Below are 15,135 nucleotides of genomic sequence, written 5' to 3'. Positions count from 1 at the left end.
TAAATATATGTTGTGTATTATTTAATCATCCATAAATTATAAATCTTAATCATAATGTTAAAGATAATGAAAGGGATATATTAAGATGACTTGTTCTAGTAAAAATATATGGGAATAAACCTAAAAAAATATTAAATAAAATAAAAAAGAATAATGAAATAAAAATAAAAGTTGATCCATTAATTCTATTTGGTCCTAATAAAGTTTTAAATTCATTATGAAGTTTATTAGAAATAAAATTTCATAATAAATAATGACGATTAGGAAAAAATCAGAAAGATAAAGGAATAAATAATAATCCAATAAATGTTCTAATTCAATTAAATGGGAAATTAAATAAATTTGTTGAAGGATCAAAAATTGAAAAAAGATTATTTATCATTTTCAACAATTTTTTTTTAAATTATTTTTATTAATTTTTTTAAAATTAAAATTATTTTTATAATTAAAAATAAAATAATTTATAATTATAAAACTAATAAAAATAGAAATAAAAAATAATAATGAAATTATTCAATTGATAGGTATTATTTGAGGAATAAAAGAATATTACAAAAAGTAATAATTTAAATTTGACATATTTATGTTATTTATTAACTAATTCTTTATCATTAGAAGTAAATGCTAATTCACTATAAAATGGTTTAAGAGACCAGTACTTGCTTTCAGTCATCTAATGAATAATTATTAATTCAATTAATAAAGTTTTTTATAGGGATTCTTTCAATAACAATAGGTACAAAACTATGATTTGCCCCACAAATTTCAGAACATTGACCATAATAAATTCCAGGACGATTAATAAAAAATCTAGTTTGATTTAATCGTCCTGGATTAGCGTCAATTTTTACTCCTAATGATGGAATTGTTCAAGAGTGAATTACATCTGTAGCTGTAACTAAAATACGAATTTGATTATTTATAGGTAAAATAATTCGATTATCAACATCTAAAAGTCGAAAATTATTTAAATTTTCATCAGATTGAATGAAAAATATATGAATCAAATTTATAGCGGTTGAGATGTGATACCACTATTTAATATGATCTTATTTATTTTACACTAAATGAGTAAAATTAAAAATCCAAATTTTGTGGAGAAATTGTCCAAATTTATTTAACTCACAGATACGTGAAGAGAAAATAATCACAGAAGGAAATAAAGAAATTTAAATAAATACCAATAGAAAATACAAGCTAAACTAGCACGTAATAGCAAGAAGTTAAGGTTGAGAATTGAATGCAAGCTAAGAGAGCAATGGATACACAAGTGAATGTCGCAAGCGATTCTAGCCGACTCTTTAAACGTGGCGATGCTGGCTAGCAGCCTACGACACGCATAGCAAAAAAACTCGGAACAGGTTTGAATTGTTCCAATGCGCTGCGTCCGGATGATTCTAGTAAATATATTAATATTAATTTTGAATAAGTAATGTTCCCTACAGTACTCCCCCCCAGAGACCTGGTTAAGGGCGATAGTAGTCTGGAAACTTGACTCTTCTTCCGCTTCTCGTCCGCTTCTCAAGTGTCTGCTCCACGTCAGATTGAGAGATAGCCTTTGGTGCTGTTATTATTCTCTTTGATGCAGGAACGGCCTCTCTCGTAACATATGCGGGCTTGATCCTGTCCACACTAACGTTATTAGGCTTACCACATATGTCTATTTTGAAATATTTAGGAGTCCTCTTGAGAACCTTGTATGGGCCTGCATAAGGTGGTTCCAGTGGTTTGCGGACGTGGTCCTGCCGTAAAAAAACATGTGTTGTCTCTGCAAGGTCAGCTGGCATATAAAAAGGATCTGTCCTATGCCATGACGTGGGCTTCGGTGAGAGTCGTGCCATACCAGCACGAAGACGAGTGACCAGATTTGTGATATCTGCTGTCCTGTAATCCTCCGAGGGTGCAAGAAATTGCCCTGGAAGTCGAAGGGGCTCCCCGTAGACCAGCTCAGCCGCTGAAGCCTGAATATCATCCTTCCAAGCGCTACGGATGCCCAGCAGCACTAAGGGAAGTGCTTCCGTCCAGGTCGAAGAGGGATGGCACATGATAGCTGCCTTCAGCTGACGATGGAGTCTCTCGATCAAGCCGTTGGAAGCTGGATGATACGAAGTAGTCGTAAAGTGATGTGCACCAACCATGGCTGATAGTGCCTTGAAGAGATGCGACTCGAATTGCCGACCCCTATCGGTTGTAATTCGAAGAGGGCAACCAAATCTTGCTATCCAACCAGAGAGAAGAGCGGCAGCACAGGAATCAGCTGTGATGTCCTTAAGTGGGAATGCCTCAGGCCATCGTGTGAAACGGTCGATGACAGTAAGGCAATATCTGAAATCAGACGAAATAGTTAAAGGTCCGACGATGTCGAGGTGGATGTGTGCAAACCTCGATGTAGGAGTTGGAATTGAGGATAAGGGAGCAAGGGTATGACGGTGAACTTTGCTCTTTTGACAAAGTACACACTCTCGTGTCCACTCTCTACAGTCTTTGCGAATCCCTGGCCATACGAATCTCTGTGTAACCAGCCGCACTGTAGCTGTCCTACCAGGATGGCTCAAGCTGTGTGAAGTTTCAAAAACTTGTCGGCGAAACTTCTCAGTAATGAACGGGCGCGGAGAAGACATTGATACGTCACAGTATAACTTCTGGTTACAGTGTGGCAAATCTACCTTAACCAGTTTTAACGATGAGCCTTTTTGAAGCAGACCTAGCAGTTCAGGATCAGTATCTTGAGCAAGTGCTAGAGCCTGGTAATCGATAGATCGACTCACCTCTTCCAGTCGTGACAGAGTATCAGCCACTACGTTCAAACGTCCTGGTAAGTATTGAATAATAGTTGTGAACTGAGAAATATAATCAAAGTACCGATATTGGCGCGGTGAGCATTTCTCCCTGTTAATGTTGAATGCATATGTGAGAGGTTTATGATCCGTGTGAATCACGAAGTTTCGAGCCTCAACCATGTGTCGAAAATATTTAATGGCTTCATAAATGGCTAACAGTTCTCTGTCGTAAGGACTATACTTCTTCTGCGCAGATGTTAATTTTTTAGAAAAGAAACCAAGAGGTTGCCATACGTTATTAACACGTTGTTGAAGAACTGCTCCAATTCCGACATCAGAAGCATCAGTGGCAATAGCTAGCTCTGCAGAAGGATCTGGGTGAGCCAGTAATGTGGCTTGAGATAAACAAGTCTTACATTTTTGAAAGGCTTCCATCATCTCCGGCGTCATAGTGATCGGCTTAGCTCCTTTCATCTTAGGTCCTAGAAGCGCAGCATCTAATGGTGCTTGGATATTTGCGGCATCGGGAATAAAACGCCGATAAAAATTGAACATACCGAGGAAACGTCGTAATTCCTTAGCAGTTTTCGGCACACTGCACTCCTCTATGCTCTTTACGTTCGTCTCTAAAGGTTGAGTCCCAGAACCTGACACTAGGTAACCAAGAAATTTTACCTGTCGCTGCCCGAAGACACACTTGGATGTGTTTATCAAAACACCATACTCTTTGAGCCTGGTGAAGAGTAGTCTGATGTGGCGCTGATGTTGTTCTTCAGAACTGGAAAATACCAAAATGTCGTCTAAGTAACCAAAACAAAAGTCATCAAAATCACGTAGCACTTCGTCCATGAACCTCTGAAAGGTTTGTGCTGCATTGCGCAGTCCGTAGGTCATGTACGGGAACTCGAAAAGTCCAAAAGGAGTTATAATGGCTGTTTTGTGGATATCATTGACGTGTACTGGTATTTGATTGTACGCCTTGACTAGATCGATAGTTGAAAATACTGTACAACCAGAGAGTTGGTAGGAAAAATCCTGGGTATGGCGTATCGGATACCTGTCAGGTACTGTGCGAGCATTGAGTGCTCTGTAATCACCACATGGTCTCCATCCGTCGTCCTTCTTCTTAACTAAGTGCAGAGCGGACGACCACGAACTGTTAGAGGAGCGGGCAGTTCCCTGTGACAGCATATCGTCAAATTCTTTTTTGGCTGCTTTCAGTCTAACTGGGTCTAAACGACGAGGTCTACTGGTAACCGGTGGTCCGGGAATGGTTTTGATGTAATGCACGGTATTATGCTTAGGTAAGGAAGACGTACCTGATGGTCTCGTTACCTCTGGAAACTCATGAAGCAGCTGATGATATTTTGATTCTCCCGAAATGGCTTTGACTGACGCAAGGTCATCGGAGATATTTTCTTTTATTGCTTGCACTGACAGAGTGGTATTTCCATCGACGAGTCGCTGACATCTGCAATCTACAAGAAGATTGTAAAATATCAAAAAATCTACGCCGATAATGGGCTTTGAAACATCAGCGATGGTAAATTTCCAGGTGAAAGTACGCTTTAGTCCTAGGTCTAAGTGTAACAATGTAGGACCGTAAGTATGAATGACTGTACCGTTCGCCGCCATGAGTTCATACTTTGTCTTGGTACAGGGCGCCTTGGTAGCCAACCGTGGAAAAACGCAGAGATCCGAGCCAGTATCAATGAGGAAAAGCATTTTTGAAATACGGTCGGTAATGAAAAGACGGCCTGTAGGTAAAGGGCAGACGTTGGCCGCTACTTCCGGCTGCCCAGAGAGTTTTCCGACTCTCCGTAACTACATGGCTGCACACATTTTTTAGCATTTGAACCAAATTTAAAATGGTACCAACATTTTTGCTGGGTAGTCGACTTCCTGCGATGTCTGGAATGGCTCCGGGAACGCTCTTTAAATTTTGATGAGACCGAGTTGTGACGTACGTGGGTCGAGAGTTCCGATACCTGCTTGGTCAGGAGTTGGATCTGCTTGGCCATTTCTTCCAACATGGAGGATGCAGGGGGTGTGGCCATCGCAGATGTGCTTGCGACCTGTGGTGATGAGGGTGCTATCTCATGCACTTTGTCTGCCAGGTCAGCTAATTTTTCGATAGGCAGATCAGGCTGTGAAGCTATAACTGTTTGAATGTTTTGTGGTAACCTACTCGACCATAATGTTTTTAAAAAATCCTTGGGGACAGATGAACCCGCAAGATCTTGCATGTATCGCAGAAACTGTGATGGCTTGCGATCACCTAGCTGCTCGTGCCTCAGCAACTGCATCACTTTCTTTTCTTGAGACGCAGACAATCTTTTAATCAGTTGCGTTTTAAGAGTGATGTATTTATCCGTCTCGGGAGGAGAAATGATAATATCCTTCACCTCGACAGCAAATTGATTATCTAACTGAGCGGCAACGTAATAAAATTTTGTAGTATCACTTGTTATATTAGATAAAGCAAACTGACCTTCAATTTGTGAAAACCAAAGGGCTGGTTCTTCCGGCCAGAATGGTGGAATACGCACGCCAATTCTGCACACGTTGGATGTAGTCGCGTCCTCCATCTTGTATCAGAGGTCACTTGCCAAGGTCGTTAAAATGGCCTCCTGCCGTTTTAAATCTTCTTGCCAGCAGTAAGCGTAGGTATTTATTGTAGTGCTCACCAATTTAGGGGTCACCAATATAGCGGTTGAGATGTGATACCACTATTTAATATGATCTTATTTATTTTACACTAAATGAGTAAAATTAAAAATCCAAATTTTGTGGAGAAATTGTCCAAATTTATTTAACTCACAGATACGTGAAGAGAAAATAATCACAGAAGGAAATAAAGAAATTTAAATAAATACCAATAGAAAATACAAGCTAAACTAGCACGTAATAGCAAGAAGTTAAGGTTGAGAATTGAATGCAAGCTAAGAGAGCAATGGATACACAAGTGAATGTCGCAAGCGATTCTAGCCGACTCTTTAAACGTGGCGATGCTGGCTAGCAGCCTACGACAGGCATAGCAAAAAAACTCGGAACAGGTTTGAATTGTTCCAATGCGCTGCGTGCGGATGATTCTAGTAAATGTAATAATATTAATTTTGAATAAGTAATGTTCCCTACAAATTCAATGTTATTAAAATCAGAATATTCATATCTTCAATATCATTGATGTCCAATTGATTTTAATGTAATTAAAGGATTATTAAGTTCATCTATAAATTAATTTATAACAAAAACAAAAACCGACTTCTAACAACGAACTAAAAAGTGAAAAATAATTTTACAAAGATTTTATTATTTTGAAGTCGGTGTCAAGCTAATGCTAATACAACACCTTTACTACAATATCTAATTACTAAGCCTGTTTGTTCTACTGAGCACCGACTTCAAAATAATAAAATCTTTGTAAAATTATTTTTCACTTTTTAGTTCGTTGTTAGAAGTCGGTTTTTGTTTTTGTTAAAAAATAATTTATTTTACGATTTTAAGTGATGGGTAGATCTTAAAATGATGCTTCTTGAACGAGTGGTGATGGTGGTGGTAGTGGTTGTCAACGAGTGGTTGTGAATGTCCCATGTAAAACTTCATTTAATTAGGGTTTATTTTTGCGCAAAGTAACATTTTGGTATATTGACAAGAACATACATAAAAAGTATTCGGGCGAATTGGGAATCTCCCTTTTTTGAAGTTGGTTGAAAATGAGAACATTCTCTTTTTTGAGGTTGATTGAAAAGAAATATAACGATCAGGAATCTCACTTCTGACATCGAGTTAAAAAGTTTTTGCTTTTAACTATTACAGTATAATCAATTTTTTACCAAAAAAAACAAACTTTCTCAAATTTCACCGGATTCCATAATCGGAATCTAGCCAAACTTTCACCAAATTATCCTTGAAGTGTATCCTTTCAAATAAAATAAGAATCATCAAAATCAGTTTGCGCGACATTAAGTTATGCGTCTATTTGTCGCGCACATACCTAATGCAAATTTAAGACTTATGTGATTTTCTCATGGATACCATTGTCAGACATGAACCAAAAAAAAATGGGACCATTCGGGAAGCTTCACCTTTCAAATAAAAAAAAAATATCAAAATCGGTTCACCCAGTCAAAAGTTATGAGGTAACAAACATAAAAAAAAATAATAAAAAAAAAATACAGTCGAATTGATAACCTCCTTTTCTTACAGAAGTCGGTTAAAAATATATAACAATCGTAATGATGGAAGTGCAATAAAAATTAAAGTAATAGCTGGTAAAATAGTTCAAATTAATTCAATTATTTGACCCTCTAATAAAAATCGATTAATATAATTATTGAAAAATAAATTTATTATTAAATATGCTACTAAAATTGTAATTATAATTAAAATAATTAATGTATGGTCATGAAAAAAAATAATTTGTTCTATTAATGGAGAAGCTCTATTTTGGTAATTTAAATTAGATCAGGTTGCCATTTCTAAAAAAAGGATATTCCTTTATAAATGGGGTTTAAATCCATTACATATAATCTGCCATATTAGAAATTTCTTAAAATAGGAAGTTCATTATAAGAATGTTCAGAAGGAGGTAAATTTTGATATCATTCAATAGAGGATGGTATATTTAATGAAAATAGGATTATTCGTTGATTAATTATTGATTCTCAAATAATAATAATAATTAAAATTATGGAAAATAATGAAATATATGAACCAAATGAAGAAATAATAGGCCTAGTGTCCGGGGAACCGGCAAGCCAGGCACGCACTGAGGAGGTGCGGGTAGCCGCAATGGAGTTGTGGGAAACTCGGCTGGCAACGCCAACTGCCGGCCTGAGGACGATCGAGGCTGTTCGTCCAGTGTTCCGCCAGTGGTTAGCGCGGCGTCACGGCGTCCTAACCTTCCGCATGACACAGGTGCTCACGGGGCATGGCTGCTTCGGGGGTTACTTGTGTCGGATCGCCGGGAGGGAGCCCGACGCTCGCTGCCACCACTGCGACGACTGCCTCGATGATACGGCCCAGCACACGTTGGAGGTGTGCTCAGCCTGGGCATCTCAACGTCGCGCTTTGCGCGACGTCATAGGGGACGACCTTTCCCTGCCGGCCGTGGTCAAGGCTATGGCCGGCAGCGAGACGTCGTGGGATGCGGTCTCATCCTTCTGCGAGGCAGTGGTGCTCGAGAAGGAGTCGGCGGAACGGGCGAGGGAGGCTTTTGCCGAAGTCGCCATCCGCCGTAAGAGACCGGGTCGCCGGAGGGCGGCACACGATCGCCGCCTTCCGCCCTAATGTGCTAGAGGGCGGTCAGCTTGGGGAAGCTGACCGCCTACCAACCTGGCCCGAGTAGGCACGCACAGGTTGCTCCCGCGCGCTACTCCGAGCAGGCCGTCGAGGGTGCCCACACACCCTTGATTCCGCGACGTGCCTTGCAGGCTCCCGCCGCCGCGTTTCGCGGAAGACTCACGTCCCCGTGTCTCGCGGCCAGTGGCGGTCGAGGAGGAGCACCGTGAGGTTTTAGTGGGTATTGGGATAATACTATCCAATTAGCAGAAAATGTTAAATTCTTAGGCATGATTCTCGATAAAAGACTGAACGGAATTGCCCATGCTGAACATGTCAGTAAAAAATGTGAAAACGGCATCAACGCTTTAAGAGCTGTGTCTGGTGTGTGGTGGCGTGCACACCCTTATACTCTCAAACTACTGTACAATGCCATTATCCGTAGTCACATTGACTACGGATTATTTGTTTTAGACCCCTTTAACAAAGTTGCTACTGAAAAACTCAATAGGATCCAATACAAATGCCTACGAATTATTATAGGTGCAATGAAGTCTTCTCCCACCAACGCACTGCAGGTTGAGTGTGTTGATCCTCCTTATCCTATCCGTCGCCAATTCCTGTCTGATCGGTTTGTTGGTAAAATGTTACAGCTGTCATCCCACCCTCTATGGTCCAAGCTATCTGATTTAGCGGACCTCATTCCTCCGGGCAGGCCCCTACCCTACTTGCTCAATAGTTTCCTGAAATTTACCTCTCTTCCTCATCCCTTGTCCTCTTCTCCGTCTAATCCTTAATTCAAAAATTAAAAAAATAAAATTTATATTATAAGATAATAAAATTATTGGTGAAATTTTTTGTCATGTTATTAAAATAAATCTATTAAATCATGATAATCCTTCTATAATATTAGGAAATCAAAAATGAAAAGGAACAGAACCTATTTTTATTAATATTGCAGAATTTATAATAATTGATAATAAATCATTAATAAATATTTTTATAAGAAATAAATTCAATAGGATAGAAAATAAAAAAATAATTGATGCAATAGATTGAGTTAAAAAATATTTTAAGGAAGCTTCTGAATTTAATAGATTATTGGGGGAAGAGATTAAGGGGATAAATCTAAGTAAATTAATTTCTAAGCCAATTCAGCATCCTAATCATGAATTTGATGAAATAGAAATTATAGTTCTGAAAAATAAAATAAATAAGAAAAATATTTTATTGGAATTATTAATTAATAAAATAAAAAATAAGAATAAAATATTCTAAAGATGAATTTAAATTCATTATAAAAAAATTATATTTTAGTGTAAAATGCACAATAATTTTTGAAATTATTAGATATATTCTATAATCCGAGCTCTATTATAATCCGAGATCTATTATAATCCGAGCGGGGAAAACTGAAAAAATCGGTTTTCGCCACTAACCGCCGGCACCTTCCCGCGCATTCCCGCGGGTTGTATACCACCTTAAAGGCCCCTCGAAGCCCGAACGATCGACACCAGTATCAACTGAATCCGAGCGGGGAAAACTGAAAAAATCGGTTTTCGCCACTTATTGCCGGCACCTTCCCGCGCATTCCCGCGGGTTTTATACCACCTTGAAAGCCCCTCGGAGCACGAACGATCGACACCAGTTTCAACTGAATCCGAGCGGGGAAAACTGAAAAAATCGGTTTTCGCCACTTACCGCCCGCACCTTCCTGCGCATTCCCGCGGGTTGTATACCACCTTGAAGGCCCCTCGGAGCCCGAACGATCGACACCAGTTTCAACTGAATCCGAGCGGGGAAAACTGAAAAAATCGGTTTTCGCCACTAACCGCCGGCACCTTCCCGCGCATTCCCGCGGGTTGTATACCACCTTAAAGGCCCCTCGAAGCCCGAACGATCGACATCAGTATCAACTGAATCCGAGCGGGGAAAACTGAAAAAATCGGTTTTTTCCACTTACCGCCCGCACCTTCCCGCGCATTTCCGCGGGTTGTATACCACCTTGAAGGCCCCTCGGAGCCCGAACGATCGACACCAGTTTCAACTGAATCCGAGCGGGGAAAACTGAAAAAATCGGTTTTCGCCACTTACCGCCATCGACACCAGTTTCAACTGAATCCGAGCGGGGAAAACTGAAAAAATCGGTTTTCGCCACTTACCGCCCGCACCTTCCCGCGCATTCCCGCGGGTTGTATACCACCTTGAAAGCCCCTCGGAGCCCGAACGATCGACACCAGTTTCAACTGAATCCGAGCGGGGAAAACCGCCACTAACCGCCGGCACCTTCCCGCGCATTCCCGCGGGTTGTATACCACCTTGAAGGCCCCTCGAAGCCCGACCGATCGACACCAGTTTCAACTGAATCCGAGCGGGGAAAACTGAAAAAATCGGTTTTTTCCACTTACCGCCCGCACCTTCCCGCGCATTCCCGCGGGTTGTATACCACCTTGAAGGCCCCTCGGAGCCCGAACGATCGACACCAGTTTCAACTGAATCCGAGCGGGGAAAACTGAAAAAATCGGTTTTCGTCACTTACCGCCCGCACCTTCCCGCACATTCCTGCGGGTTGGAAAAAATCGGTTTTCGCCACTTACCGCCGGCACCTTCCCGCGCATTCCCGCGGGTTGTATATCACCTTGAAGGCCCCTCGGAGCCCGAACGATCGACACCAGTTTCAACTGAATCCGAGCGGGGAAAACTGAAAAAATCGGTTTTCGTCACTTACCGCCCCCACCTTCCCGCACATTCCTGCGGGTTGGAAAAAATCGGTTTTCGCCACTTACCGCCGGCACCTTCCCGCGCATTCCCGCGGGTTGTATACCACCTTGAAGGCCCCTCGGAGCCCGAACGATCGACGTCAGTTTCAACTGAATCCGAGCGGGGAAAACTGAAAAAATCGGTTTTCGCCACTAACCGCCGGCACCTTCCCGCGCATTCCCGCGGGTTGTATACCACCTTGAAGGCCCCTCGGAGCCCGAACGATCGACACCAGTTTCAACTGAATCCGAGCGGGGAAAACTGAAAAAAAAGGTTTTCGTCACTTACCGCCGGCACCTTCCCGCACATTCCCGCGGGTTGTATACCACCTTGAAGGCCCCTCGGAGCCCGAACGATCGACACCAGTTTCAACTGAATCCGAGCGGGGAAAAGTGAAAAAATCGGTTTTCGCCACTTACCGCCCGCACCTTCACCTTCCAACTTCGGGTTGTATACCACCTTGAAGGCCCCTCGGAGCCCGAACGATCGACACCAGTTTCAACTGAATCCGAGCGGGGAAAACTGAAAAAATCGGTTTTCGCCACTTACCGCCCGCACCTTCCCGCGCATTCCCGCGGGTTGTATACCACCTTGAAGGCCCCTCGAAGCCCGAACGATCGACACCAGTTTCAACTGAATCCGAGCGGGGAAAACTGAAAAAATCGGTTTTCGCCACTTACTGCCCGCACCTTCCCGCGCATTCCCGCGGGTTGTATACCACCTTGAAGGCCCCTCGGAGCCCGAACGATCGACACCAGTTTCAACTGAATCCGAGCGGGGAAAACTGAAAAAATCGGTTTTCGCCACTTACCGCCCGCACCTTCCCGCGCATTCCCGCGTGTTGTATACCACCTTGAAGGCCCCTCGGAGCCCGAACGATCGACACCAGTTTCAACTGAATCCGAGCGGGGAAAACTGAAAAAATCGGTTTTTTCCACTTACCGCCCGCACCTTCCCGCGCATTCCCTCGGGTTGTATACCACCTTGAAGGCCTCTCGGAGCCCGAACGATCGACACCAGTTTCAACTGAATCCGAGCGGGGAAAACTGAAAAAATCGGTTTTCGCCACTTACCGCCCGCACCTTCCCGCGCATTCCCGCGGGTTGTATACCACCTTGAAGGCCCCTCGGAGCCCGAACGATCGACACCAGTATCAACTGAATCCGAGCGGGGAAAACTGAAAAAATCGGTTTTTTCCACTTACCGCCCGCACCTTCCCGCGCATTCCCGCGGGTTGTATACCACCTTGAAGGCCCCTCGGAGCCCGAACGATCGACACCAGTTTCAACTGAATCCGAGCGGGTAAAACTGAAAAAATCGGTTTTCGCCACTTACCGCCATCGACACCAGTTTCAACTGAATCCGAGCGGGGAAAACTGAAAAAATCGGTTTTCGCCACTTACTGCCGGCACCTTCCCGCGCATTCCCGCGGGTTGTATACCATCTTGAAGGCCCCTCGGAGCCCGAACGATCGACACCAGTTTCAACTGAATCCGAGCGGGGAAAACTGAAAAAATCGGTTTTCGCCACTAACCGCCGGCACCTTCCCGCGCATTCCCGCGGGTTGTATACCACCTTGAAGGCCCCTCGAAGCCCGAACGATCGACACCAGTTTCAACTGAATTTAACTGAATTGAATAGCTGAGGCACGAGCAGCTAGGTGATCGCAAGCCATCACAGTTTCTGCGATACATGCAAGATCTTGCGGGTTCATCTGTCCCCAAGGATTTTTTAAAAACATTATGGTCGAGTAGGTTACCACAAAACATTCAAACGGTTATAGCTTCACAGCCTGATCTGCCTATCGAAAAATTAGCTGACCTGGCAGACAAAGTGCATGAGATAGCACCCTCATCACCACAGGTCGCAAGCACATCTGCGATGGCCACACCCCCTGCATCCTCCATGTTGGAAGAAATGGCCAAGCAGATCCAACTCCTGACCAAGCAGGTATCGGAACTCTCGACCCACGTACGTCACAACTCGGTCTCATCAAAATTTAAAGAGCGTTCCCGGAGCCATTCCAGACATCGCAGGAAGTCGACTACCCAGCAAAAATGTTGGTACCATTTTAAATTTGGTTCAAATGCTAAAAAATGTGTGCAGCCATGTAGTTACGGAGAGTCGGAAAACTCTCTGGGCAGCCGGAAGTAGCGGCCAACGTCTGCCCTTTACCTACAGGCCGTCTTTTCATTACCGACCGTATTTCAAAAATGCTTTTCCTCATTGATACTGGCTCGGATCTCTGCGTTTTTCCACGGTTGGCTACCAAGGCGCCCTGTACCAAGACAAAGTATGAACTTATGGCGGCGAACGGTACAGTCATTCATACTTACGGTCCTACATTATTGCACTTAGACCTAGGACTGAAACGTACTTTCACCTGGAAATTTACCATCGCTGATGTTTCAAAGCCCATTATCGGCGTAGATTTTTTGATATTTTACAATCTTCTTGTAGATTGCAGATGTCAGCGACTCGTCGATGGAAATACCACTCTGTCAGTGCAAGCAATAAAAGAAAATATCTCCGATGACCTTGCGTCAGTCAAAGCCATTTCGGGAGAATCAAAATACCATCAGCTGCTTCATGAGTTTCCAGAGGTAACGAGACCATCAGGTACGTCTTCCTTACCTAAGCATAATACCGTGCATTACATCAAAACCATTCCCGGACCACCGGTTACCAGTAGACCTCGTCGTTTAGACCCAGTTAGACTGAAAGCAGCCAAAAAAGAATTTGACGATATGCTGTCACAGGGAACTGCCCGCTCCTCTAACAGTTCGTGGTCGTCCGCTCTGCACTTAGTTAAGAAGAAGGACGACGGATGGAGACCATGTGGTGATTATAGGGCACTCAATGCTCGCACAGTACCTGACAGGTATCCGATACGCCATATCCAGGATTTTTCCTACCAACTCTCTGGTTGTACAGTATTTTCAACTATCGATCTAGTCAAGGCGTACAATCAAATACCAGTACACGTCAATGATATCCACAAAACAGCCATTATAACTCCTTTTGGACTTTTCGAGTTCCCGTACATGACCTACGGACTGCGCAATGCAGCACAAACCTTTCAGAGGTTCATGGACGAAGTGCTACGTGATTTTGATGACTTTTGTTTTGGTTACTTAGACGACATTTTGGTATTTTCCAGTTCTGAAGAACAACATCAGCGCCACATCAGACTACTCTTCACCAGGCTCAAAGAGTATGGTGTTTTGATAAACACATCCAAGTGTGTCTTCGGGCAGCGACAGGTAAAATTTCTTGGTTACCTAGTGTCAGGTTCTGGGACTCAACCTTTAGAGACGAACGTAAAGAGCATAGAGGAGTGCAGTGTGCCGAAAACTGCTAAGGAATTACGACGTTTCCTCGGTATGTTCAATTTTTATCGGCGTTTTATTCCCGATGCCGCAAATATCCAAGCACCATTAGATGCTGCGCTTCTAGGACCTAAGATGAAAGGAGCTAAGCCGATCACTATGACGCCGGAGATGATGGAAGCCTTTCAAAAATGTAAGACTTGTTTATCTCAAGCCACATTACTGGCTCACCCAGATCCTTCTGCAGAGCTAGCTATTGCCACTGATGCTTCTGATGTCGGAATTGGAGCAGTTCTTCAACAACGTGTTAATAACGTATGGCAACCTCTTGGTTTCTTTTCTAAAAAATTAACATCTGCGCAGAAGAAGTATAGTCCTTACGACAGAGAACTGTTAGCCATTTATGAAGCCATTAAATATTTTCGACACATGGTTGAGGCTCGAAACTTCGTGATTCACACGGATCATAAACCTCTCACATATGCATTCAACATTAACAGGGAGAAATGCTCACCGCGCCAATATCGGTACTTTGATTATATTTCTCAGTTCACAACTATTATTCAATACTTACCAGGACGTTTGAACGTAGTGGCTGATACTCTGTCACGACTGGAAGAGGTGAGTCGATCTATCGATTACCAGGCTCTAGCACTTGCTCAAGATACTGATCCTGAACTGCTAGGTCTGCTTCAAAAAGGCTCATCGTTAAAACTGGTTAAGGTAGATTTGCCACACTGTAACCAGAAGTTATACTGTGACGTATCAATGTCTTCTCCGCGCCCGTTCATTACTGAGAAGTTTCGCCGACAAGTTTTTGAAACTTCACACAGCTTGAGCCATCCTGGTAGGACAGCTACAGTGCGGCTGGTTACACAGAGATTCGTATGGCCAGGGATTCGCAAAGACTGTAGAGAGTGGACACGAGAGTGTGTACTTTGTCAAAAGAGCAAAGTTCACCGTCATACCCTTGCTCCCTTATC

General features: G+C 42.9%; 2 protein-coding genes across 2 annotated transcripts; one reads left to right on the top strand and one right to left on the bottom strand.

Moving 5' to 3' along the window:
* Positions 1-4,564: 4,564 nt before the first annotated feature.
* Positions 4,565-5,368, bottom strand: LOC146526634 (uncharacterized). Its single transcript, XM_085206925.1, has one exon. It carries the CDS (start codon positions 5,366-5,368, stop codon positions 4,565-4,567), a length of 804 nt encoding a protein of 267 aa, XP_085063051.1.
* Positions 5,369-12,515: 7,147 nt separating this feature from the next.
* Positions 12,516-12,977, top strand: LOC146526633 (uncharacterized). The gene has a single exon (XM_085206924.1). The coding sequence runs from the start codon at positions 12,516-12,518 to the stop codon at positions 12,975-12,977; it is 462 nt and encodes a 153-aa protein (XP_085063050.1).
* Positions 12,978-15,135: the final 2,158 nt, after the last annotated feature.

The sequence above is a fragment of the Heliconius melpomene genome, unplaced genomic scaffold, assembly GCF_056956725.1.
Source record: "Heliconius melpomene rosina isolate 202511_hmr_F unplaced genomic scaffold, ASM5695672v1 ptg000039l, whole genome shotgun sequence".
Taxonomy (NCBI): domain Eukaryota; kingdom Metazoa; phylum Arthropoda; class Insecta; order Lepidoptera; family Nymphalidae; genus Heliconius; species Heliconius melpomene.
The sequence above is the reverse complement of the archived record's forward strand: the minus strand, read 5'-3'. Positions and strand labels throughout refer to the sequence as shown.